General features: G+C 38.8%; 2 protein-coding genes across 6 annotated transcripts; one reads left to right on the forward strand and one right to left on the reverse strand.

The window, feature by feature from the left end:
* Positions 1 to 723: 723 nt before the first annotated feature.
* adprs (ADP-ribosylserine hydrolase) lies at positions 724 to 4,339 on the reverse strand. Its single transcript, XM_008399711.2, has 6 exons — positions 3,993 to 4,339; positions 2,836 to 2,932; positions 2,545 to 2,752; positions 2,274 to 2,461; positions 2,024 to 2,124; positions 724 to 1,350 (listed from the first exon to the last, which is right to left on the reverse strand). Exons 1-6 carry the CDS (start codon positions 4,183 to 4,185, stop codon positions 986 to 988), a joined length of 1,152 nt encoding a protein of 383 aa, XP_008397933.1. The 5' UTR covers positions 4,186 to 4,339; the 3' UTR covers positions 724 to 985.
* A 1,027-nt stretch (positions 4,340 to 5,366) lies between these two features.
* Positions 5,367 to 26,843, forward strand: LOC103458715 (zinc finger MYM-type protein 4-like). 5 transcript variants are annotated; one of them, XM_008399713.2, is made up of 29 exons: positions 5,368 to 5,615; positions 6,809 to 7,394; positions 8,414 to 8,466; positions 8,547 to 8,693; positions 9,079 to 9,142; positions 10,292 to 10,488; positions 10,619 to 10,743; positions 11,493 to 11,718; positions 11,926 to 12,138; positions 12,277 to 12,427; positions 12,538 to 12,653; positions 12,825 to 13,205; positions 13,308 to 13,458; positions 14,042 to 14,196; positions 15,227 to 15,401; positions 15,487 to 15,600; positions 15,896 to 15,939; positions 16,117 to 16,255; positions 21,438 to 21,559; positions 21,643 to 21,754; positions 22,436 to 22,696; positions 22,785 to 22,861; positions 23,667 to 23,796; positions 23,875 to 24,026; positions 24,103 to 24,217; positions 24,317 to 24,571; positions 25,349 to 25,442; positions 25,527 to 25,601; positions 26,048 to 26,843. In XM_008399713.2, the coding sequence occupies exons 1-29, from the start codon at positions 5,577 to 5,579 to the stop codon at positions 26,190 to 26,192; spliced, it is 4,614 nt and encodes a 1,537-aa protein (XP_008397935.1). In that variant the 5' UTR covers positions 5,368 to 5,576; the 3' UTR covers positions 26,193 to 26,843. The 5 variants fall into 5 exon arrangements, with proteins under 5 accessions (XP_017158020.1, XP_017158021.1, XP_017158022.1 ...); XM_017302531.1 differs by having other exon boundaries at positions 5,367 to 5,615; positions 24,103 to 24,571; XM_017302532.1 differs by having other exon boundaries at positions 5,367 to 5,615; positions 24,103 to 24,571; positions 26,051 to 26,843.
* Positions 26,844 to 27,149: the final 306 nt, after the last annotated feature.

Consider the following 27,149-nt stretch of genomic DNA (forward strand, 5'->3'; position numbering starts at 1 on the left):
GTTATAGAGTACAATGAAATAAACACTGAAATAACCACTTTTTATGGACATTTTCAAAACCATTTTGACTGTTGCCCAGTTTTATCTTCATACTCATCTGCAGAAGGACTTAAACATTTTTGGTCAAATTGCCAGAGCACACATTTCACTCTGTAACACCTTTGGATTTTTCTTTCCGAGTGGAAACTAAAGTCTCTTTAATCTCCATCATAAAACGGTGAAGACAGATAAAATGAACTGTTTAACCTCCAAATGTTTCCACCTACAATTAAATTTGTTGGATGCAATTTATAGTTTCCCCACTGCTGCAGTTAAATTGAGGACCGTCTTCCTGTCTGCCTCTCTGATGAAAAGAATGGTGGCCTGCTTCATAAAAATATCGGGAATCACCATAGCAACCACTTGCTCCATCTTTCTTTGGTTCCTTAGAAGGTCTTTCTGTCTCACATCGATCCATCATGGCTGAAGCCTGTGTAAATTCAGCAGCTGAGTAACTCTCTTCAGCAGCATATCAAGTTCTTTCATTTTTCTAATTGGTATAATAGGAATAGGTTTTAACTTGGAGTTTCAAAATAAGGCTCACAGATACTGTATGGGTTTAAATTAGGACTCTAGCTCCGCCACAGTTGATATTACTAAAGTGGTGTTAAATAACTACATTGAGTTGCGTTGATTTTCAGGTAAAACACAATTTCTAGTTTGCTCAAATCAAATACTCAAAGATTTAGGGTTTTAAAAGGTTTACTAGTCATCTAAAGGAGAAAAATCATTGATGGACAATTTGTAGTGACAAAAAATTATTCAGCATAAAACAGGTGAGCTTACGATATGGATTTCTAGTTTCTATTTGATCTTGCTCACATTTATATTCAGTCACTTGACAAACCACAAGTGAACAGTTTTAAAAACAAGCATTTCTCAACACCGACTTAGCAGTTCTTAACACTGGCTGGATCCAAACGCAGTGAAATCGTCTTTGACGACATCAGTCCTTTTTCTTCTCAGTCCCGTTTGACTCAGATTTGTCCTCACAGCTCTCCGTCTCACTTCTGCCCCCTTGTGACGTCTGGTGGTATAGCGCATGAAGCCGCGCTGCATTCATGTCAGCGTCCTCCGCCCCCTCACAGCACCTCATCCACCTCTGAGGAACGGCCTCGACTCCGTAGTGGGCCCCAGCGATGGCCCCAGCCATGCAGGCTATGGTGTCTGTGTCACCTCCCAGGGCCAAACTGTATGCTATTGTCCTCTCCAGGCCTCCGTAGTTCTCTGGCAGGTAGTCCCGAGGCTGAAGGCAGTGGAGGACACAGAAGATGGCAGTGGGGACAGAGTGTAGCGCTGCAATGCCGTTTCCTGGACGTAAAGCAGTGAGGGTTAAAACAAGGTTAAAAATCAATTCTTTACAAATAAAATGAATTAAACCAACCCTGCCCACAGCCACCACTTTAATTAATGCACTGCAGCTGAACAGAGTACAATAAAAAATATATATATATTTAAACTTTCTGCGTTGAATAACAAATTAGAATGTAAACTGATGGCAAAAACAAAGTAAAAAATAATAAATGTATAGATAAGAAAATATATTAAAAATGTCAGAAAAACTAATAAAACCCCCAAAAATCAGTAAATGAAAATAGTTCAGTTAAATAAAACTTGTGAGTACTGTTCAGAAAAAGTTTATTGTTCTAACTTTTTTTGTTTTGCCATAATTTAAATGATTTGTTTTGCATCTTTGAATTTGAGCACATTTCATTCATAAAGAGATTTATGTTGCTTTTCAACCATTTCTAATTTAAATAATTGATCATATTACTCAATTAAACCACTTATTTTTCTTCAGCTAGTTGTACTTTTCATCCATCTAAGAACATTAGGACCTGGATTCTGTGCTTGATCCGAATCCCAAAGCAGGGATCTAGTATAATCCCTGGATATTTTTTTAATTTACAAGAAAAAATACATTATATACACAGATAAAAGTTCTCATATGAATTTAAATGACAAAGTGGGGAGGTTTACTGACCGAGTTCAGAGATGACTTCTTCTATGCTCACTTTATTTCTGTCAATCAGGTCTCTGACTCTGTGGAGACGCTCACAGAATGGTTTTTCTGCTTCTTTTAGACTGAAAAGACACAAGACATTCAGAAAACTGCAGAGAGACCACCTTTGGAGTTTTGGATTTATTTATTTTTTTTGACAAAAATCAAAATTTTCTATGGTGTTTTTTTTTTCTGGAGGAGCTCTTAAAATTTTTATTCATTGGGAACTCACATTCTGGCATCACGAAGAGCCTCCTTCTCACCCTCCACTTCTTCCATCTCTGTGATCAGCCTACTTATGAACTGCTGAGGCAGGCTGAGTGCCCCCTGCAGGGACAGATGTACAGCCATTGCCTGCAGGACAGCTCCGTTATAACCCAGAGAGCACGAGTGTGTCAGCATGGCACCAAGTCGGGCAAACTGCAAAGAAAAATAAACTGCGGAGTGATGATCAACCTCATTTACGTTGGGGGATGTTGTTGTTTTTAAAGGTCACCACTGACCCGTTTGACATCAGGCAAATTAGGAAAAGCCAACGCGAAGGGGGCTGCTCTCATTGCCCCGCCGTTTCCAAACGAGCCCCGACCGTTAAACTGGTCCCTTGCTGGTTGGTAAACGTCAACAAGCTGGGGGGAGGCAAGTTTCTTCAACACCTGGATCACTCCAGAACCATAACCGCGGCCGGGGGAGGCACTGTACTCCTTCGCAAACCTACAAGTGTGAAAAATGTAGGTTAAATTTTTCTGGTATCAGGCTTAAAACAACCAGGGATGCTGATGTCGGCATCAGTCTACCTGCGGGCCAAGTCCTGCTCGTCGTATCCAGACCGGTTCAAAAGAGACTGGACCACACAACGTGTCATCGCAGTGTCATCGCTGTATTCAAGGACGCCTTTAAAACACAGAACTCTGATTAAACATGTTTCTCCTCATCAGGACATGCTATTCTAGCTAAATTTACTCCCTACACTCCAGATTAGATGATCTAAGCATCAAAAACATATATTATTGTATTACACAAGATAATAAAATACTGATTCACAAAACAGACAGGAAACCAGATCTGCAATTACTTTGTGTCATTTGGCTGTGAATAAATCTGAGTAAAAACAGATTGTATTGGAACTGCTCAAGGCTCTACTCAAGAGTTACAGGCTCCCTAAAGCACAAAAACATGTAAATGTTAGATATTAAATACAAATGTAAAAATCTGAACTAAATGAAGCTCAAAATGACACAGAAGGGTCAGAAACTTAAACTGCCGTACAAAAATATGGTATCTCCTTAAGGTTTTTCACATTTTCTGATGTTAAAACTATAAAGTATTTTATTAGAGTTTGTGAGATACTATAGCAAGAGGTTAGGCTTCTCAACTTTGGAGTCAACTTCCTGAAAACCTGAGAAGAGCAGAAATTATTGAAAACTAGGAACACAATGATCAGGTTTTTCCTGACTATTGCCAATTGTGGCATCATTGACATTTTAAATTATTCAGAGTATCTCTTCAAAGATTTAAAACATATAAAAGTGGGATTATTGCATAAGGGTCTTTGAATCAATTGCTGGTCATTTAAAGGCAGCAGAATTAGTAGATAGTAGTTTTGGAAGCACCTGAGAATCAACTGATAAATCCATTAATGCATCAAGCATTTGTTGCTCATTTTAAAGATTAAATGCAGCTAAATGCATGCTTGTTTATGATGTGTCTATAGATCCAAAATAATCAACTTGACCACTGATCAGTGTCAATGACATGAGAAAAATGAACATTAAAGAAAGGTGTTACCTTAAAAAACTATGTACAGCAAATAAACAGCATCGTGAAGTCATGCTTCTCTCGTTAAAGCTGTGCCATTATTAAAAGACACAAATTGTGACAGGCTGCTGGAAACAAAATACCTCTTGAGCCCAGTTTCCCCAAATATAATCCTTAAACGCATTAATTGACTCACAGTTTCCTTTAGTTTCATCTTCCAGGCCGCTTAGGTGCTGCAGTACGGACTCCATTGGAACCTCCTCCGCTCCTTCAAACTCTCCACCGACGCAGTCTCCCAGCACAGCCGCCACCAGCGCTCCCCTGAAGCGGGACTTAGACGCCGGGGTTCCCGCTACCGAGGCCGCCGCTCTCACTGCCATCATTGCCATTCATCCGCGCCTTTGCCCTACGTCCTGTGAAATATTTACTATATGACAGCAAGAAGGGCCGATGACAACAAATGTCAGTTGAACTCCTGCAACGATATGCTTCCTGAACCTTTTTTAGTTTCCGGTTAAAGGTTCCGATCGTTCAGCACAGAACTATAACACCCTAGAGTTTCTTTCCACCACTAAGCCATGAATACGCACTAATCTAGCTCGAGCAACTTCTGGTACTCGCATTTCTAACTGGCAAATAACACCGACTACCAAGTACTATGTAATATGTGTGCACCAAAATTTGTTAAACATGTGGTTGTTAAAACAGATTTGCTAATCATATTGAAATTAATTAATGATAATTACAGCTATATGTAACAATTTTTAGTCAGGGTTTTTTACATATTAAAAATGACGTCACAAATAGATTGGTGGAGCTCGCCTTCTGCTGAACAGGAGATCTAATGTAGTTATTATTGCTATGAATTGAAATGAATTGAGCATTTCAATTTATAGCAAGTCATCTCAGTGCATTTTACAGAACAATTAAATCTACATACATTCTAATTGTTCCTAGTTATCAAACAATGCAGCAAGTCTACTTACTATATAAAAAGTAAAAAGTTAATAGCAGGCGAAGGAGAACATTTAGTGGTTAGCAGCATTATCCAAGCAAATGCTCCTCTTTAGCTAGGTACCACAGCCAAAAACGCGAGGCCAGGTGGGGACAATGGGGGAACTGAGAAAACATAAAGTTAAAAATAAAAGCAAATAATGCTAATTCGAGAGTAGTAGAAGAAGAACATATCAGAGTGAAGGACAGGTCAGGCTGTCCTCCAGCAGAGATATCTTAGGATAATCTGTATAGGCTTTATCAAAAAGGAAAGTTTAAACCTACAAACTTCCTAGAAATAGCTAGGAAGGAAAAGCCCGAATACAGCCTGGCCTCAAGTTGCATTTGAGGTACGTCGGAAAAAACGACAAACTTCTAATACAGCAAGTTAGAGTGTTGGCCTAATTATAAGCGAATGTTGGCATTTGCGGGAGGTCTGAAGAAGTGAATCAGGAAACAATGAAAGCCTTCTTAATGCTTTGATTACAAAATGCCATTTACTACATCGCTCGGAATAGAAAAATAGAAAAGGAGCACTTAGTTTGGAAGTTACGGTAAAGCTTTTTTGATGTTAAAGTAGTTGTGCATTTTCTGAAAAATGTCACTAAATAAAACACTCGGGGTTTAATAGTTGCGTGTATTATTTGTAGAATTAAATTAGCAGCTAATCTTGATTAAATGCATCATATTTGTTGTTGGTCCGTCTTGTAGCACCATTGAGGCGGAGGAGGAGGAAAAAAGAGGAGGTGGGCATCTGGAAGCGCGGTGTCTGCAGCATAATTAAAACATGGCGGAGTCGGAGGAATTTCGACTTAAACGTTTAAAGGTATGAAAATAAAATGATAGGTGGTCACAACAAACAGGTACAGCTAAACGTATTAGTTAGCGCCGCTTCATTTTAACCTTTGTAGTTTAGGTTCAGCTTCCGGTAGAGAGGTGCTCATTTTTGGCTAGCATCGGTTAGCTAGCTACATAGCCCTGCTTAGCATCTTGTTTCAGGGAAAAAAATGGAAAACGCAAACATTCACCGCGTTTAGCTGGTATTTCTATACACCTTTAGGTTCTGTATTAACCCATGCATTTAGGCTTGCGTTGGAGTTGCCTCCATTTCTTACAAAACACGGCCAAGGAGTGATGTGAACAATAAAAATAGCAGATTTTAGTCAGTTTTTTCAAATTCACCGCAGTGACTTCTGAAGCCGTAACATTTCCACTGTCTTTTTAAATTATCTTTAGCAAATGTTGTACGTTTGCGACTATTTATGCATCTGAAAATAAATTAAACGGTATTAAAGAGTTGGTGACACGCCTCTTGCACACAACTGGACCGTACTAGGCCTGGATCCATGTAATACTAGGGGGGTGCCCACAACTAGACGGTCGTACATAAAAGCATCCCCGTATTAGGGTTACCTTTATGAAGTTACACCTTTACCGCATGCTATTTATAGTATAAACAAACTTGTAGCACAATTCTAGCTTGAGATTTGTCCTCTGTCATTGTCTGGCTTTTTAAAAGTGGTCTACAAATCCTCAGTTTGGTTAAGTTAAAGGTTTTATACATTGCAAAACCACTTTTGTTTGGTACCATATAGCTGCTTATTTGAGATGAAGTTATTGTTGCGATGTGGTTATACCTACTTTGTGCACTATGCTAATACCTCCATGGAACAGCCCAATTATATCCCACCATTATGCTTAATACTTGGTACAGTGTGTCAGGTCTAAAAGTCCTGCCTTGACTCCTCCAAACATTCAATGACCCTGTTTGGACAAGAGAAGATTGAACACAGGGCCTTTTCTCTGATGAAATGATGAACTAAAATGAAGACACCACTTTATAGGCGCGCTTTAGCCAGTCAGCAGTAATTTATTAACATAATTCAGATGAAAAAACGATCTGAGTATCAATTTGGAGGAAACCTTGTTGGTGTACGAGTGATGGAAATTCCTAAGTGCTAATCAGTCTTATTGAAAAACTTAAGGGGATTCTTCCCTAATGTATTTTCTCCCGTTCAGCGCGAAGAGGAGATGTCCCGAATGTTCGATGAAGTGATGGGGCTGGGAGAGTTCGCCGACTCCTCCAGAGGCTCTGTGGGTTCCTCTAAGAGTGGTGGTCAGCCAGAATCAAAGGGACTGGATGAAACTTTAGAACAAGGGGAAAGCCAGCCACTTGAAGAAGATAGCAACTCGAGCAGACAAGAGAAAAAGACGGATGAGGGGACGGGAGAGACAAGTTTTCCTCCCCTCACTTCATCCTGTTCTGAAAAGCCGTCCTCATTTAATATGGTGAGGAGCGAAAGAGGAGGTGGAGGGAGTGGTGGAGCAGCCTTTGATGATGCTCTGGACGGTCTTCCCTCTTATGGACCCGAGGAGGAGGATGAGGAGGACTGGCACTATGCCCTGCCGATGGGCTCCCTAGAAGAGGTTGATGTGGGTAAAGCCAGCAAAATAAGACAGCTTGGTCAGGAGAACAGTGTGTCTCAGAGCAACCCCTTTGACCAAAAACCTGAAGCTGAAGAGGAGGAGCAAGAGAATGAGGGGAGCACAGAGTCTGCCAACACCTCCCACTCCTCCCAGGACAACACCCCGGAGCACAACAAAGGTAAAACTCCACAACGTACCTTAAGAAGGAGATTGATCACCAGTCTGTTAAATACAATGCCCCAACACGCTCTGGAAAAGTATATAATCTACTAAAGTACTCTTCATGTCTGGAAATTAGAGTGCGGAAAAACTTTTTGCTTTTACAGGCTTTATTCACTATCCTATTCTATAAATATTGGTTTCATCCTTTAATCTGCTTGTTTAGCCATTTATCTGTTTATCCATGTGTATCCATAGACACATCTAAGCTCAAAAGTGCTCTGCCTGCTGACAGATTCAGATCTAAAGAAATCTTTTTCTTCAATTGGAAGCAGGCTTAATGTTTTGAAGAAGCCCATTTGGATTACCGGTTTGAATCTGATCAAAAATCTGTTGAGGGATTTAAGGATAAAGGTGATGGAAAGGAGGCCTTGCAGCCTCATAGACTCGGAGCTCATTGCTTAAAATTGATTGTTAAAAATATGATAAAAGCTTACCAGCAGCTGTAACATAAATAAAAGATTCATTGATGATTAACGAGCTGGAGATGAATGATTTCAACCTGCCAGGTTGAAATCAAATATTAATCAAAACAGAAGTTGTTGGGTTTTTTTAGAATTGGCACCCCTTATCTAGTCATATGTCCGTCCGTCTGTGTCATCAGTACTGCCATGCAGATTCACTTCACTACGTGGCTCCTACTTATCTCCTTCCTGTGTCTGGTTTTGGTGCTTGCTCAACAAAATGTAAACACTGTATCACTTCCATAAATATATGTAGTGGACTTTTGTATTTAAACTTTAGAAAACTGGCAAAAAAGCTCTGGAAATTTGAGTCTGGAAAAGTCATCTTGACAAAACAATGAGCCTAAAACCAAATTAAAAAAAGTTGTTTTGCTTTGTTCCTCTGAGCGACTATGTGCTAATAGTGGATAACAGTAAGTTATTGCCTATGGGTTTCTCTGGTGTTGCAGTTGTGGTGAGATAATAGTGTGCTATCATCTCTCCTTGTTTACACACTTTCTCTCCTTATTGCCAGGTGACGGCGGCCTGAACCAGACAGAGGAGACGGAAGACAGCCAACAGGAAGAGGTGAGGATTTAAACAGAATTTGGAGTAATTTCACTTTCAAATAGGCGCCAGATATCCGTAAAAGCTGTTGTTTTTTTCAGACATCAGGGAACACTCAAGGGGAGGATCGTAATCCTCCACCGTCTCCCAGGATAAACATTAAGGATGAGCCGATTGATGAAGGCTATGATGCTGCTTTGCTTCCTCAGAACTCAACTAAACATATTAAAGAGGAGCGGGAGCAAGAGGTAGGTCGGTGTTATGTAAAACTAAACTAGCTGCAGATTTAGTGAAGTCTCAGATCGTTAGGACAGTTCAGTTTAGGTTATTTTTAAAATACAGTGGGTCCTTTGTCTATTCATGGTTCAGTGGTCACAGATTTTTCTGTGGAATGTAACTTAAAATCATTTACAGAAAATTCTGTTGTTTTTGGTCTTTAAACTCACATATGCACAGCAGTCACCAAACTCTTGCCTTTGAGGGTGAATATTTTGTTATTTTCTGCAGGTCTTGCTCGGTATTAAATTGTTTGTTCATTCTTAAGTGGGGCTGCGTTTCATTTTCCATGCCCTGATGCATAAAACCAAGTAAGAGTGTAAAAATTTTGCTTTGTTTTTGTCTTGATGTTTTCAGGAAGAGCTGAGGATCAGCTCCGTCTTCTCTGTGGGAGGAGGAAACACTTTCACGACTTCTGCCAGTGAGTGTCTTTACTGTTTACTTTAAAAATAACGGGGCTAATTATTCAAAAAGACAAGTCTTGAGGAAAAAGTTGGTAAAATAAAGACCCCAATCACTAAGACTAAAGGTTTTGCTATGCAATTTATTTTTTTGTGGCATACCATGTGGCATACCATGTTGTTGTATTTTGTTTTACCATGTTTTATGTGATGACGTGTCCGTCTTGTGAGTTTATTGGGTAGTAGCAGTTTGGTGCAAGGGCTCTGGGGAGCATCGTCTCTCTTTCTGTTAGCTTCGCAGTTTGTCCTTGTGTTGCTGTGACATTGCTGCGTATTTAGAGCAGTCACAGGTGGGAATGAAGAAATGGTTCACTCTGCTTTTATTGCAACTTGTCTCAGATGAGCAAAGCCTGTCATTAGCACAAAACCACAGATGTTCAAGTTTAAAAAGATATATTAAAAGGCAGGAGTGGAAAAAGCAAATCCTTCAGCGGAAGAGCTGAAGGCATCATGAGTGAAATAATTTTCATTTTCGTTTACCCAAGTTATCTTTGTCAGATATGAGAATTTAAGGAGCAAAACATTTAGAGGTAATATTTAATGGAAAAATGCTTTTTCTTTTCAATGTACAACAAAACATGCTTCTTAAACAGTTCTTATAATATAGGTCAGGCAGTTTTATATGAAAATCCAGCCTCTAATTCACTCCTTTTTTCTTGAATTTCTACATTTTCTTTAACAGGAATTGAAGACGCTCTTTAGCCAGTCAAAGTTTCTACATAAATCACTATAGCTACATTGAAAATTTGCAAGTGGCTGCTAGAAGTTCTTTTGTCCACTGTACTTTTTCAGCACAAGTGACTTTGTTTGACTCTTACATTCATGCTTGTATTAATGAAAATATTTCAGTCATCTGTGGCTAATTTGAGAAAAGTTTCAGCATTCTGGGTTGAAAAGCTCGATTTATTCTCTAGCACTTTAATTTGAAATGTGTCTTCTTTCTGCGTTATTTCTGTTCTTATCTTAGATCAAGAGTTCTTAGGTAAATTTTAAAAACAAAAATTAATTCAGAAACCATTAATCAGACTAGCTGGTTATTAATAATAAATTATTACATATTTAGTGAAAAAAAAAAATGATCCCCCGCTACTCCTTTTTATTAATCCAAGTGCCTCCAGCTGTTCCAGTCCCGACCACGACGCACATTTTAATCCCCGGCAGAGGAGCCCTCTTGCAGGCCGTGGCTTCCCTCCCAGTTAGACCAGCAGTTTCAATCCAGACTCCATTACCCACTTTGACCGCATTCCCTCCGCGCCCTCCTCCACCTGCGGTACCGGGGAGTGTTCGCTGCAGCGGCTGCGCCAAGGTAAAGTCTGCCAGAGTTTATATTTTAGGTGATAAATTTTGTTACATTGCTGCTTTTTCTTTATTTATGGTCTGTTTTGCAGATTTGGAGGAGATGGGAGACTATGTCATGCTGTCTTAATATTTTCTAGGTTTTGCTGAAAGGCCAAACAGCTTTCCAAAGAAAAGGCTCAACTCAGCTCTTCTGCTCCACAGTCTGTCTGACTGGCCATCTTCCACCAATCACAAAGGGTCGCGCGTGTTTCCAGTGCAACAGGTAGAACTTCCTGTCGGTTGCAACGCATTAAGGCTTTTCGTTACTTTTTTAGCTGCCGTATGTAGTCACTTTGAAGGTGTCAATCATGTAATCTACCAGTAACTTTTTATCTATAAACTAACCAATCTTCATTTGTTACCAATGAGTAATTGGTGTAGCATAAAAAGAACAATTAGGACATTTCTGAACCTTTCTCAGGATCTAAGAATTATTTGGAATTGACACAAAAATACACTCAACTAAAGATAATATGGAAAAAATCAACAAGAACTGCCAACCAAGCATTATATTTATTATTCTACTTTCTATGGGCAAAATGAATTTACTAGCAAATATTGAGTAACAAGCACTACACTAATTAAACCCTACAAATTAAGTTTTATTGCACAGGAAATGTGCAAGTCAAAGAGAGACATTTTATGTTTTTACTTTGATTTCCACCTTTAATCTGAGAGGAAGAGTTGACCTTGATTCAGGAACATTAGAATCTTTATTTAACATCTTCATTGATCAATTACAACAGAAATCCGCCTTGACTGGTCCAAAATTGAGATGCTTTACCTCTCTGAGAGACAACTGGACTTCTGTGACTGAAGTAGAGATTTCTGTTTGAATCTTGACGCTTGTGGGGAGGAGACGTCACGAAGCACTTCTCAACCAATTAGAAGCAAACTTAGTGTCACCTGAGGGCTGTGTCGCGTTGGAGAGCCAATGACGTGCATTTATCCTTCCCACTGCTCTGTTTGCAGGGAGATCCTTCAGCCAAGGGACATGGTCACAGTCCCAGCAGAAAACAGCACATTCATGCACTTTTGTGGCCAGTTCTGTCTGTCTGTATACAGACACAAGAAGAAACAAGGCGAAAAATTAATAATTGATAAACGACCTGAGAGGAAGCCTGAGAAGCCACCTGAAAAACCAGTGGAGCGGCCAGCTGAAAAACCCTTCTGTGGCGTCTGCAAGTCCACCAACAAGGCATGGTGTTTTGTTCCATATTTTCTGTACTTTTCTGTTTAGCTACATGTAAAACCCTTTGCATTTGCTTTTGAATATGATTCAAGTCATCTTTATTAAAGGTTTATTGCATGGATTGTGTCCTTGAGATGTCTTTGCCATTGTTTTTGTCCCTTTTAGCTCGAGCTCCTTTGGTCTTTTTGTCTTTGATCATTATTTCTGCAGCAGATTGAGCATGAGGTCACCTATCAAGGAAAACTGCACAGACTCTGCAGCGACAACTGTTTCTTAACCTGGCGCAAACTGCGCCAACTCGCCTTGAACTGCTGCGAAGGCTGTGGGCTTTACTGCAGCAGCAAGTCGGGTTCCTGTCACATGTTGACCATTGAAAAATCTCAGCTCAACTTCTGCAGCTCCACCTGCATTGGCACCTTTAAACAGGTACGTTACAAGAACTGAAGTAGGTGTTTCCCTTTCTATTGCAGTTTTAGGTTGAATTTCTGTTTTTCTCAAATCAAGTTGGTAGAGACAGAAATTTTATGATCAGAAAAAATTGTGAGCAACAATTTATTTCTGCAGAGTTGCAGAAAGACGACAGAGTGTGCCAACTGTCATAAGACCACAGTGGTGTCTTCTACCATCATGGAGCGGGACCACAAGGGTAAAGTTCAGCTGTACTGCTCTCCAGCATGTGTGGAACAGAGTCGGCCACCCAACCACAGCCTCACAGGTACGATGCCACTGACGTAGCATTATTAGTGTGGTCTTGCAGACTGAAGCTAAAGGCTCAGCATTAAAACATGATAGTTTAATTTATGTTTAATTCAACTGTGTTTGTAGGTACTCCATTCCCCTGCGGCCTGTGCAAAGTTTCTGCGGTTCCTCAGTATCATCTCGCCATGGTGGATGGTACCATTCGCAGCTTCTGCTCCTTAGCCTGTGTGACCACATTCAGGGTAAAACATGAGCTGCATCTGTTATGGAAAGATTCTATTGATACAAGAGAAAACTCAAGTTTTTAAGAAAATGGCCACTTATCAATTAATCATTAGTCAATCAATAACTCGTTGACTGATAACTTGCATCCCTATTTTTTCTTATGAATTTTTTGTTCAATTATTTTGCAGAAATCTCCTCCCACATCTCAGCCTGATCTTACCAATGGCACCTCGTCTCTCAGGGACCTTCCCAGCAAGGATGCTCCAAAGCCAGGACCCTCCACCGCAGCCAATGGGGCAACCGGGGCCACCTCTGTCCCCCCCATTCCTCAGGATTACTCATCTTCAGTCCCATACCCAGGACACCACCCCAGTTACACGTCGGTACCCCCTCTAGTGCCTCCGCATTCGGCCGTGTCCACTCCTACTCTTCCTGGACAAGCCCACGCCAGATCCCCCCTAGAGCAGCCCGTCAAACCGCTGGAGGACGGGCTGAGCGATGCCATCGCTCTGAACTGCTACCAATGCAACAAACAGTTCAGCAACAAGCCGCTGCTAATCACCCACCAGGTGGGAAATTTGATTCACTCTCTTAACTTTGTTCTATCAATCTGTAAAACCCCGCTGGCAAACATTCATGCCTCTTATGTCGCCTTTTTTGTCCGTCTCCAGGGTCGTATTTTGTTGTTGTGCAGTAAATCGTGCTGTGATCAGTACAACACCCAGAAAAATGTCCTCTCTGTGTGTGCCTACTGTAAAGAAGAAAAGGTCCTTTACGAAGTCACCAGCTTCGGTCATCAGGACGTGTGTTTTTGCAGCGAATGTAAGTTAAAAGATAATAATGCGTCTTATATTAGAGAATTTTGCAGCTACCACGGCAAATATTACAAATACTAATACTTACTAAAAGCATTTCTTAATTTCCTATGATGCAAAGTCAAATTTACTGATATTTATATGTGCTCTTGTGGAACAAATGGGAGAAAATAGTATTAACAAACTGACAGTATAATTGTAGATGCTATTTTTATCATTAACTCTAATTTATCAAGACACTCAAAGTTTTTATGAGAAAAAATTCACAATAAGTAATAAAACAATAAATGCACACCCTTAGATCAATTAGGACAAAATCAATACATTCCTTCTTTCTTATGACCTCTGGCTTTTGCAAGTTTACAGTTTTACAGGTTTGTCAATAAAAAGATCTATATGGCAGTCTGCTTATTTATACTGTAATACGGTGTTTAGAGATACAGAAAACTCTGAAGGTTTGAATCTGGAAAAGTGCAGAATTTTGATCTAAACAAAGTGAATCCTGAAGCTGCGGCAGGATTCAAACAGATTCATTTATGAGTTTAGGATTGTTAATCCTGTTAATGCCGCGTTTCTTTCTTTTGCCCCAGACTGTAAGCAGTTCTTCAAGCAGGAACGCGCCCTGCGCCCTTGCTCCTACTGCTGTGGCCTTGGCCAGAAGATGATGCTCAGTCACTATGGAGGGAAGATCGAGGAGTTCTGCAAACCTCACTGCATGTCCCAGTACACGGTGCTCTACTATGGAGTAAGTACAGGACAGATGTCCCACAAGAATCTGTTCATACAGCAAATAACAAAAAAAACAAAACATTGTAGCAGCTCATGACCAGAAAAAGGAAACAAAAACTTGTCTTAAAGAAGTAGAATCCGCTGTTATCCATTGTGGATAATTTACCTTTCAGGAACATGAAGGATGTAAAAAACAATATGTAAATATTGGGGTAAGAAATCAATATTCTTCCTTTTTAGGTTGATTTCTTCTTCCCCTCCTCTGATAAGTGTGTATAAACAAAACTGTTATTCCTCCCTTGGAGATTTCAGTAAAAACTTTATACAGGAGTGTAAATACTCTGAATAAGAGCCCTTATCTGCAGAAACAGGAAGGAATGTCAGCAGCACAATGATTCAGTTTTGTCATTTTTTCTATTTTTTTTTTTTATTTCATCTATTTCTGGAGCTGTATCACTTACATATAATCAGTTCATTTATATCACAAGTTCACAAGAAATGTCTTCTTAGGGCAATTAACAGGAAAAACTGATTGAATTAATTTCCAAATATACAAAAATGCTGTTAATCTTAATCCTAGCAACAGTTTAAAGTCATGTAAACCGTCCAATCTGATTATAAATGTAATACTGTCTAGAATAATGTATACAATGTTAATAGCTTTTTAATTATGACAGTTAATGGTAATTTGTAATGGTACTCTATTTGGAAGAAAAGGTATGTAATTTGTAAACTTTGCCATCTGTCATATTCATGTTATTCACAGTGAAACAGAATAAATAAGGTTATTACTATTTGGTTCATTTTCAGGTATTTCTGCAGTGCTGGAACAATTCATAAAAAAATCACATTGAGTGAGAATTTGACATTTTTCGTAGTGATACATCAGATCTGAAAAGCATGAACTGACTTCCTGCACAGAACATGTGTGGATTTGGCACCTCTGGAGCTCTGGGTCAGAGTCTGTGTTGAAGAAGAAGTCCCTCAGTTTATAACTCTGTGTGATCAAATCTGACGTTTTATTCCCCCGTTGTTCCTCTGCCCAGATGGGTCGGTGCGACAGCTGCAGGAAGCAGGGCTACATGAGCGAGAAACTGCAGTGCCTGGGTTCAGTCTGCAACTTCTGCAACATGGCCTGCCTGCTGCAGTACTGCTGCCTTCATTTTGAGGCAAGCCAGCACACCAGCAACGGCATGGCCTCTGCCCCACCAGTGCCATCCGGTAACAAGTTATTTAAAATCAACTTATCTTATCCAATTGTCTGTTGCTTCAATAAGCTGATCTTTCAATTTAAATGTTTGTCCAGCTCCAGCGCAGCCTCATCACCCCTCCAAGATGAATCCTGTCATTGCAGATGTCGTCTCTTTAGCCAACGGCTCGGCCTCCCAGCCCAGTGGGTCGGCAGGTACAGCGCTGACTGGTTAGTTTCTACCACTTACATCCTGAAATTTTCTAAGTCCAGAATGCTGGATTTCAACCAACGGGCACACTTTGGCACGCCCCATTTAAATTTCTTCAGAAATTTTCTAGTTCATTCCTTATTGTTCCATTTTCTTAAACTGGTTTTGTTTGTTTTTATTCAATTTTCAGTCGTTTTTTTCCCCTTTTAATCTCTTCCACACACAGACTTTTGAACTAATTTAGGCCTTCTGATATAGATGTCATAGACTTTAGTTTTTGTTGTTTCTCATTTTGTTTTTATCCCGATTTTTCAGGAGAGCTTCCAACCTCCAGCATAGATGGAAAGAACCTTGATCATGTATGAACATTTCTTTTTAAATACAGTTCAAACTGAATATATATTAAATCTAATTTAAACAAGATTTTAAAAAGGATTTTTGTCCTTTTCAAACTGCTGACTTTCTAACTGTTATTTACCTGATTAGAGAAAACATTTTTATAGGAAATAATCAAATCAAATCTGTGACGCCCGCAGGCCAGTACTCAGACTGATGCCATGCGAGCGCCCGCGCCTCGTCGCCGTCAGATGAAAAACAAATCTGTTCTGTGCCGACCTTTCACCATGGACCAGGAAATCATGTGCCAGCTGCCTTCACCTTCCCCTGAACCAGAAGGTAACTACATGAAACACCTTTCACTGTTTGAACATTGCTGCAAGCTAGAATGCTGCAAAGGAGACTAATGCACTCCTAAGGACTTTAGTGGCTGCCTTTTATTTTATGCATAGTCTTGTGCAGCTATCAAATGAAACATGCCAATGTTAACACTTTTGCATGTCAATATGTTGCTATGAGGAACTTTGTGGAATATATGAGAGGATGAATTTCTGCAGTTTCACATCTAAAGATGGCTTTTGAACAGTCATCAAAGAAAGAAGTCCTGCAATTTATTCTGAATGAACACTCAGCTTTACACTCATTTTACAGTGTGGGTATATATAGTGGGTCTAATATGAAATGTTTAGATTGTTTATGTTAAGAAATTTACGAACTAAACTTTCACCTGAAGTGAGATTTTGCGGAGTAGTTCTTAGCAGTCAGTATTCTCCTTGCTCTATTCAGCAGTCAGTGATCTCAGTGAGGAGGAGATACAAATTACAATATAGTATTTTTGTGTTAAAAATGTATTGCACTTAAAATAAATTCAATAAAAAAATTAATTTTCCCCCAACTCCTCCTTGATTCTCTAAACTCAGGTCATTCTGACTGCTGTGTAAACACTTATTTAAAATTTTAAAGAAGTTTTTTTTTTTATTTTAATTGAGTCATCTGGACTAACATCCCAAAAACAAGCTTTTGTCACATCTTAGATCTTTTGTTGAATATTCTTCTTTTGGGATTCATTTAAATAGTTTTCTTAACAATTGCACCAGCTCTGCTAGATAGCTCCTCGCAGTCCGACCAACCATCCAGATCGCCGCCGCGGTCTCCAAAAATCCAGGAGGAAACTGAGCCAAGCAACCTCACGCCAGCTCGACTAACCGGGCGTCATTTCCTGGGTAGAAAGGAGACGGATTCCAGCTGCAAGGTGTGCTCCCAGAGGAGAAAGAGGAAGCTGGATGAAGGAGAGGCTGGACAGAAGAAGAGAAAGATGGAGGATGGTGATGATGAGCCAGAGAAGGAGCAGGAAATTTCTGTCGGCGAGGAGAAAAAGGAGGAGGGAAAGGAGGAGAGGGAAGAAGAGAAGGATGTGGAGTCTGCAACAGAGTGTGGCACAATGAAGAGACAGACACCGTTTTACTGTAAGACATGTACTGAGGAGCCCAGCCTCTGTCCTGTGCCTTGTTTTGAACTTTACCACACAAAACTTAACTACGAAGCACCAGGTGAGCCTCTCGAGTAACAGAAACACTTTAATTCATACCAATAAACCTGTTTTCATGCTTACTGATGCAGTTTAATGCTTTTATATGCTGTCTTGAGTTGTTGAAGTACATGTTGACTGACTTCCTTTGAGGGTTGAGTTTGTCACCCGGTTTTTCTCTCTCCAGCTTCCTGATCTGCTGCTTTGAGAAGCCATCTCCCATCTCTGGCTGCAGACACAGACAAAAAAAACAAACTGCAGCTTTAAATCTTCCTGTTCAGTCTCACACTACGCAGTCTGTGCTAATCCCAAACCATGCTGGGGAGTGTCTTTCACTAATTTGAAAACAGGTCTTGTATTTTTTTTTTTTTTTTTGTAATTACAGGGTTCCTACAATGTTGAAAAGTATAGATTGGAATTTCAAATCTTGATTGGTGTGGACAAAATGAAATTGTAGACATTTTGTGTGGAAAAAAGAAAAGTGTTTGCAGACTCCTCTCCATATACTGTCTCATAAAAATCAGACTTTGCCCAACAAATTTACTTATAAAAGAGTAATTATTAAACCAATAGAAATTTTGAAGTCGTTAATGGATGTGAACTACTTTAAATCATTTTTGAAGGATTTGTCTCAGCATCATGGGCTTGTTGTCTATCGATTATCAAAGAAAATTCTTCATATAACAGCGGATTGCGCCTCAAAGAAGTAGTTATTTTTTGATTCATTATTGTCACAACTCTTGGGTATAATTAATGGAAAAGAACCACTGGTCTTTGATGGATATTTTCCAACATGAATAAGCAAGATAATAAGCAATTATCTCCAAAGTTTGTGGTTTGATGTGTCGAGATAGTGAGATGTTATTTAATTTAAAATAAAATAAAAATAGGCTTTACAACAAAACAGTCAGAGACCTCAACTCAAGTTAATTTAACTTTTCTCTACAAAGCAACTGAAGATAAGATAATGAAACATTTTGCTGCAAATGTTTCAAGATCATGCTATTTTGAGATAATGTAATAAAACCTTTTGCATGACAACCTGAGCAAAAATATTAAGGATCTAATTGAACTGGTATTTAAAAAGAAACCCAGTTCTGAAATCAAACAATTGAAAATATTTGCATGAGATCCAAACCATTTTATTCCTAGATAATGATTTAATTATCAAGATACGTAAATAATTCAGTTTAAATTGAACTTGAGATCTGCTTATCTTGAAATAATGACATTAAAACAAAATGCTAGCACAACAAAAATAATCCTGATATATAAAATATTGACCCATTGCAAAGGTAAAGTTCATGTCTGAAGGCAAATCAGATATAGAAACTTTTTGGCAGCAAAAGCTTTTGGGTTCTATTTCAAGATGATTTTATGACAATTTTGCTGCAACAAAACAATTTTGAGGTCTTAGTTAATATCCTAATTGAACAATTATTATTATATAATAAGCTTCTCATCATATTGAGATTTCTAAACCATTTTCCATGGATGGTTTAGATCATGTCATTTAAAGACTATCAAAAAGCATAAAATGATCTTCAGGTCTTATCGCGAGACACTGAAATTTTTGTCAGCGACTGGTTAGCTATTTCTAGATAATGTAATGAGAATAAATAAATATGCCAGTAATAAAATAATAATCCAGCTGAACTATCATTGTTTTTTAAATTTTGGGGACAGTCGTATCTTAGAAACTTGCATGATGTGAATAATGACCTAATTAAGCTTTTGTTGCTACAAAACAAGCCAGGGGTTTTATTTATATTAAAATTATTCACATGAATGAGCTCAACATTGTATTCTGATATAAAGAGTAGCTCTCATCTTAAGACGGCTAGCTAATCAAACTGTTAATCAGTACAAAACAAGGTTTTATCTCAATATGAGATGTTTTGAAACTCCACAAGTCATTTCCTCAAGATAAAAATTGGTCTCTAGATGAATAAAAAATAATTTCCATTCATATAATTTGGGGTTTTAAGATATCTGCTGAAAATAAGCGTACACAGGAACATTTGTTCAGCTTTGTCAGTCAAAAATTGCTGTGGCAAAATTAAAGAAATTGATTTTTCCACCTTTATTGTTCTTTTACTGCACACTGCCAATAAACCTGAAACTGTGTAAAGAGTGCACAAAATCCCAACATTTGAATTTATTTGCATTTGAAGTCGTGTAGGAACCCTGTATATTATCTGAAGTTTGCCGCATTTAGTTTCCACTCAGCTTGGATTCCACTCAGGATTTCTATGGTTTGCTGTAGTACTAAAGGTCTTCTTTGTGTTCATGTTGCTTTCAATGGTTGAGGACGAAATACTTGAAGGGCTTCTCGGATTCTCAGAGCCTACTGTAAGATCCAATAAAATATTACCTCATTAAAATATGTGTCAGAATACATCATCATGTCATTAAAGTCAGTGCATTGTCAACTTTTACTCATGACATTTCATCCTTTTACAGCACGAGTTTTTATTTAAACATTTCCTTTGAAGAACAAGTGCAAAACTGTTTCTTTTTATTAGTCATTTTCTTTTTTCACCTCATTTGCTTTGTGCCATGTTTATTTTCCAATAGATATTTCAGTGTTAAATTGGTTTCCTTTTTATTAAAACACTAATTTATGGTGAACCTTTAGAGAAAATGACATTTATGGATTTGTGGATGCAAGCTTTTTTTAATCCATCGTGTGTTCAGTTATGAATGAATCCAACTACAAGTCTTTAAACATCACATTGAGCGTTTAAATCAGAATAAAACACTGTTGCCACGATAATGTGACTTAAGCTGGAAGCAAGCAGTGTGAAGTTTTGTATCAAACACAGACTGTCACCTGTAATTTTGAATCACCTGTTCTGCTGATCCGTTCCCGTTGTTACACGATGACTGTTGAAGTTACAGTGACATCCTTGCAACACTTCACCACTGATGCATCAGAGTCGACTCCAGCTTTGTTTTACAACGGTAAAGTTTACTTTGGTCAATAAATCTTTGTCTGCTAGGATTTTTACCAGGTGGATTTTAAATAAGTTGTCTTGTTAAAAGAAAACAGTCTCAATAAATGGTTTTTGAAAAAAAAAAAAAGACTTCTCAGTTCTGTTTTTTATACGATTATACTTGTTGGATAATCCACAGAAGATATTTGTTATTCTCAGTTATTTTGTGGCATAAAGCATGCCATCATCAAATAGTCAAAGGTTAGTTTTACGTTTAGGATCTCTGACCTAAAGAAATTTCCGGATGTCGCACAGAAGACACGTATAAATGTCGACATCTGCTGGCTAAATGTTAGAATTGCACCTTGGTTTGTCGAAGGGAACTTTTAGCTATGTAGAAATAAAAAGCCGCGAATGGAGTGCAACATTACATGATAATCTAAAACGGAGTAATACCATCTTAAGTTTATAAAAAATATTTTCATAACGTTTTATTGGTCAAAAGAATAATACAAAATAATTCTATTTTGTATAATATAGAAAAAACTGCAGCGTTTTAAACAATATATAAAGGGATTGTTTTTTTTAAAAAAGGATCTGAAACTGGCCCTCGTATTAAAAGATTATATTGCATCAGTTTTCTGTGATAATATCAATTGCCACACAAACTGTAGCTACTTTGTCTCTAACCAGATTCATGTTTTACTGTAGCAATTACTTAAAATAAATTAATACTGCTCTGTTAGCTTTAGTCCATATTGAGATAGGACTGCAGTTTTTATCAGATCAGGGATCTACAAACCGCAGCTCTGGAGCAAAGAGTGACTCTGGCTCACTTAAATATTACCCCGTCTTTTTGATGTTTCATTCTTTTGTATTTTGCAACCATAAAAATAGACCAATTGATGAATTTGGTCTAGCTGCTATTTATGCTTAAAATAAATATATACCAAAATCCTTTGTTGTGTTGCAAGTGTTTATTTTAGATTAAGATTAAATCAGTCAACACAAGAAACTCTAACCTTCCTCTTTCTCCCTTTACTCATCATTATCTCAGCTGCAGACAGGGAGGAAAACATAAAGGTGTTCATGGTTCCAGTACCAGTCCCAGTCTTTGTCCCAGTGCCTATGAACATGTACTCCCAGCACACGCCTGTTGCCATGGTGGTACCCATGCCGGTATGTGCCAGTTCACTATGTATGAAATGGGAATAACTGCCTGCACTGGGAGTTGCTGGAGCTGGAAGTTTCCTGTTTTCCAGATTCCAGTGCCGATTGTTGTCAAGCCTCAGACCAAGGATGTGAAAGATGCAGCTGTCCAGATGGAGAAGCTTGATGAAGAGGAGAAAGAAAAAAAATCTTCTTCCAGTATAGGTAACGATATAAGAAGAAAAAAAATCCCCATTGGAATCTGTTATGATCATCAGGAGGATATAAATTGTGCCTTCTTCAATAGATCATTTTAATTTGGACGTCTTAAAATGAAGCAAAGAAACAATCGAACCAAAGTCCTGATATTTGCATTTAGTCAACAAAGTTGCAGGAAACCAGCAATCAACCCTTGGGCCTCTGCTTTAATGAAATGAAGATAAAATCTTTTTCGATGCCTTCAAAGTTCTGGTACTTTTTCACTGTTTCTCCTGTTATAACTTTATACTTTAATGTTGTTATTATGCAAATATTATTACGTGAACTTCTGGGAGGCAAATAAGTTTAACTGATTGGCAAAACAGGCATACAATAGACAAATAGCTGAAAGATTGCCTGATATACTTTATTACTCCTAAAGTTTCTTATTTTGTTTTGCTAACTGAGCTTTCACTACATGGTTTCCCAGCAACAAGGAGAGAAGATGAGTTAAAAAAAATCGACTTTAATAGAATATTTTGCTATTTGTAAGGAAATTCTAAACTATGAGCAGTTCTGTTACTGCATAAAACCAGGAAGAAGTTTTATCTATAATGTTTTGCTTCAGATTCTTCAGTCGTGGTTTAAGTTCAGGACTAGAATCTTCTTCTTTATTCTGCTTCTTGGGTTTGTGTGTCTTTCCTGTAGATCAGTGCAGTTCCTCTCGTTCTGGGGATGTTAAGACTGAAGTCGTCAGTCCCACAAAGCAAAATGAAGAGATGGCTCACATAGCAGCTCAGACTGACCTGCTTCCGACTGAAAGCTCAGAGAGAAGCACAGAAGCACCAGATCCTGAGACTGATGACCAACCGGAGACGGGTACAGGTGTCATCAATCATCCTCCCAGCAGCAGCAAGGATCAGCCTCCCTCCTCACCTGTGATGGATCTGGAAGCTGACCTCCAGCCTGGTGCGCTGTCATTTATGGTTATAAGAAATATAATTGATTCAGCTATAAAAACACCAAAGATGAGAGGTTTTTGTATTTGTTTTGACAGGAGTGTTGAATCAGAACTCGCCTGTTCAACAGCGAGGAGTTAAGAGACGCAGAGAAGGTTCCTACTGCAGGAAACGGGTACAGCGCTTTCTGACAGACCAGTGTTGTAAAATTTAAATATAAGAAAGGATCAAGTCAAATGAGACCAGGACAAAACTCAAAAGTTAAAGTATTTGTTTAAAAAATTATAATAAAAAAAAAAGCAAAATTAGACGGTTTTAAGTAGTTTTAGTGATTATAGTTAATCCATAGTTTTGCAACTGTGCTTCTGAGGACAATATTACAAATACACTGACAATATGTACTTCAACTATTAATTATTTTTGACTAATTTGTACTTTAAATATTGTTATTTGCTTTGTGAATTACATATAGAGAGCAGAGATGTGCAACAAGCAGAGCTGATGCTTGATTTAGCACAAATGTTGGTCAGGATCAAAGATTTCTGGAGTGTTCACTAAAATAATTTATATATTCCTTTCTCTGTTGGGCTTGATTTTTCATTATATAACCTTTATTCAAACTCCTTGATTTGAGTTTTTGGGTAGACTGTACTGAAAAAGCATCTGAACTGATCTTGTTTCACTTTTGCAAACTAAGTAAATGTAGCAGAAGTCAAAAACTGTGCTTCAAATATTCTGTATTTTCTGTTAAATACAGATTATTTAGTATACTTAGTGTATTAATTATTAGATACAGATTATTTCACAAGTTGGTGAAAGTAGAAATGTGTGCTTTTAATGATTTATTTGTGTATAACTGTAGGGTATTTCTCTTATTTTTGTTATCTGTTAATATTTTAAGTAGGTTTATCATTCTGAGATGCATTTCATTATTTCAGAGGGTTGTTGTGAACCAAAACTCTCACCATCTGTCCGTCCAGGGTCGAAGGCGAACTGGTTTTGCTGATCGAAGTGTTTCAGAAACACCTGCCTCCTCCAAGCTGAACCATCTGTACGGGGTCAAAGCCTGGACGAGCTGGGTCCAGCAGAGCAACAAGCAGCAAACAGAGTGTGAGGCGACATTGTCGTTCATTTCCTTGAACTTCTTCAACTTGCTCCCATAAACAGTTTATTCTTTTGCCTCCACAGCCAGTCGAGTGGTTTTTAAAGAGGACATCGTTCAGTGCAGCCCCGCTGAGCTGGGCTTCGCTCTGACCCGCTTCATCAGAGAGGTCCGGCGGCCGAACGGAGAGCCCTACGGCCCGGACAGCATCTTTTACCTCTGTCTGGGAATCCAACAGGTGCACAAACGTCACGCTGGTTTCCAGTTTGGCTTATTCAGAGTTCTCTGATCTACTTTGTCTTCTCTGTGATCAGCATCTGTTCCTGCGGGGGCGGATAGAAAACATTTTCACAGATGAGGTTTACAGTCAGTTTGGCAGCGAGCTCAGCAAGATGCTCCAACTTTGGAAACCAAAGCTGCAACCAAGTGGTACATCACTGAAAGTCAAGCTTTCAGCTGGCCATCTTAACTCAGTCAGAACTCAAGTTTTTCCCCAATTTTCTCCAACATTCCCATTTCCTCCCTCAGGTGGGATCGTTCCCTCTCGCATCGAGGAGTCCTACCTGTGGGAGTGCAAGCAGCTGGGTGCCTACTCACCCATAGTGCTGCTCAACACGCTGCTCTTCTTCTGCACCAAGCACCTCCACCTCACCACGCTGGCAGAGCACCAACGTCTGTCTTTCTCCAACTTCACCCGGCGCTTCAAACCCCACAGCGCAGCTGGAAATGTTTACCTCCAGTACGAGAGAAGCGGCACAGGAACGTCTGGCTCTGAGCAGAAAGGTGGCGCCTCCAAAAGCGACTTTTTATGGCTTTTTCATATTATTTCTTGTAGTTAAAACTAATTCAGTCCTTTATATTAACTCACTGCAGCTCTAAAATGTGCCTCCCCCCTTCATGTGTTACGACACGTTACCTTTGCAAGAGGTCAGGAACATCAGCGAGAGAGTAGCTTCAAACACAGCATGTGTGCAAGTTAAAATAAGTACCTACTCCTGCTCTCCTCCATCAATCTGCTGTTTTTGAAGTTAACCTGTCAATGAGGAGGGGTGGACAGTCAAAGTGCTTCCCAAAAGATTTCATCAACTTTAAACCTTTGTCTCGTTCTTCCACATTCCAGCCAAAAACTTTACTGTGTTTAATTGAGATTTGAAACGATATACCGACACGAGGTAATGGATAATTGTGAAGAGGAAGAAAAATTATTTTTTTAAATTGGTCATGATTAATAGATTTTGACAGATATATTTATGTTTTTTCTCTGTTAGCTAAAAACTTGCTGTCTGCAATTCTCTTAGGTCCTGTCTCAGGCGTTTGCTGGATTAGTTTTCCTGGGTACTTAACTTTTAGATACTCGTTCCTGCTGGTTTTTAGTCATGTTCTTCACAAAACGGACATATTCCAGGTTTTGGTTTAAAGGACGGGATGCCAAGACAAAATCCTTTAGAAAGACTAAGTGAGCCTAGGGTACTTTTACAGAGAGAAAGTTTGCCTGCTTGGAAAAATAAGAAATAACTTTGTATGTATTTTAAAATGTGAGACACCTCATCTTGCTTCCAGAGCATCAGGTAGGGAGCAACGGAGAGATGTGGGAAAACGCAGCCAACCCCCTGCAGTGTCCCGTCCGACTTTACGAGTTCTACCTCTCTAGATGGTGAGTCCCCACAGAGGCACACAGACACACATGCTTCTGTTTAAAATCAATACATCTCAGGTTTGTCGTCTTGACCTCCAACAGCCCAGAGTCTGTGAAGAATCAAAGCAGCGTCTTTTACCTCCAGCCTCAAAGGAACGTCCACACATGCAGGTCAGGGTGAGGAAATTGTCTTTTATGCAGCTCTGCAGACAAGAAACTAAACGCAAACGTGAAGGTTCCTCTGATGTCAAACCTTGGGAGAGAAGTATTTCTATAACTTCTGCCTTATTTGATCTCATGTACAGTTGTCTTTACTATTTTGAAGAGTAGACAAAAAAGAAGCACTGTGTTACATCACATGTATAACCCAGGAAAAACAGAAGTTATGCATCACCCGCTACAACTTTTTAAACTCTCAGATGTGCTTAAAAATGTAAAAAAAATAGCTTTAGTCAGCTGAGAAATGTCATCTATCATACAACTGCTTCTTTAGAAAAATTAAGGTTACGGATTGAGAAGCAGTTGGTGAAACGTTTCCAGACGGTTTGATCATACTAGAAAATTTAAAAGAAAGTGTTTTTTTTAATTTTTTTTTTATTAATAACTCCTGCATCTGTCATCAGCAGCAGCTCCCACTGGTACTCGTCCCAGCCGCTGGACGGCTCCACCCTCCAGAGCATGCTCACTCGCCTCTTGGCAGTCAGGGAGGTTCTGCAGGAACACGAGCGATCGGCTGCAGCTGAGGGACTCTCTCAGTCGTCAGTGTGACAGAAGAGACCAACATTTTGTGGACATTTTAAGTGTGTTTTGCTGTTATTCCACTGTTTGGGATGTTTTATTTTTAGATTAGATATATTGAAAAGCTGTTGGCTCTCTTTGTTTCAGCGCTTTCTCTGGAGAAACTTTGAATCTTCCTCAAAGACACTCGTTATTTTAAATGTTATCAATTCCTGATGTGATTCAGCACAGAGAAGATAAACGTGTCAATGGTTATAACTGGGCAGCACTTTCTCTTAGTGCCTCTTTTTCATTCTCACATCTTATTTTGTTCGCTTTTAAGCTCTTTGTGGCCTTTCCTAACTAACGTTAATTGACTGTTTTAGTTGACTCTGTACTTCTATTTACAAGATTTAGTTCAGTTACAACATTGAGCTGTTTCCATTTTTATATTCAACAGGCAATGTTCAGTTCTTGTTCATGAATTCTAGACATGCACTTTTCCCGTAAATGTTTCAGTCATCAAATGTTATTGCATCCATATGAGAACTCATTACAACTGAAGCCCCAAAGAGTTTAATTTGTTTCAGACACAGAAAGCTGTGTTGTTAAGAAATAACAACAAATGTTAACAGATCACAATCAACTTCTGTGACTAGCACCAACACTGCATAGAAATATTAAAGAACTGTTAAAATATAATCTGTCTTTTGAACCTTTAAGCTAATTAACAAGGAGATTTGTACATTCACCCTTTTGATGGATTGACTAATGATTTGATAAGCAAACTGGTGTCTTCGGTGCTGAATTTGCTGTCCACATGAGGAACACAGAACATATATTCGGGCCTCACTTCGAAATACATACATTATATTAACTCTTAAGGATCTGGAGGATTCCTACATTTCTTTTTCAATTCAAAATTCAACAATTTTTCTGATGAGTTTCCAGTGCAGTATTGTAAATGTTCTGAAGAACAACTACAAGATCTTACTATGAATTTAAAAC

The sequence above is a fragment of the Poecilia reticulata genome, linkage group LG22 (assembly GCF_000633615.1).
Source record: "Poecilia reticulata strain Guanapo linkage group LG22, Guppy_female_1.0+MT, whole genome shotgun sequence".
Classification (NCBI taxonomy): domain Eukaryota; kingdom Metazoa; phylum Chordata; class Actinopteri; order Cyprinodontiformes; family Poeciliidae; genus Poecilia; species Poecilia reticulata.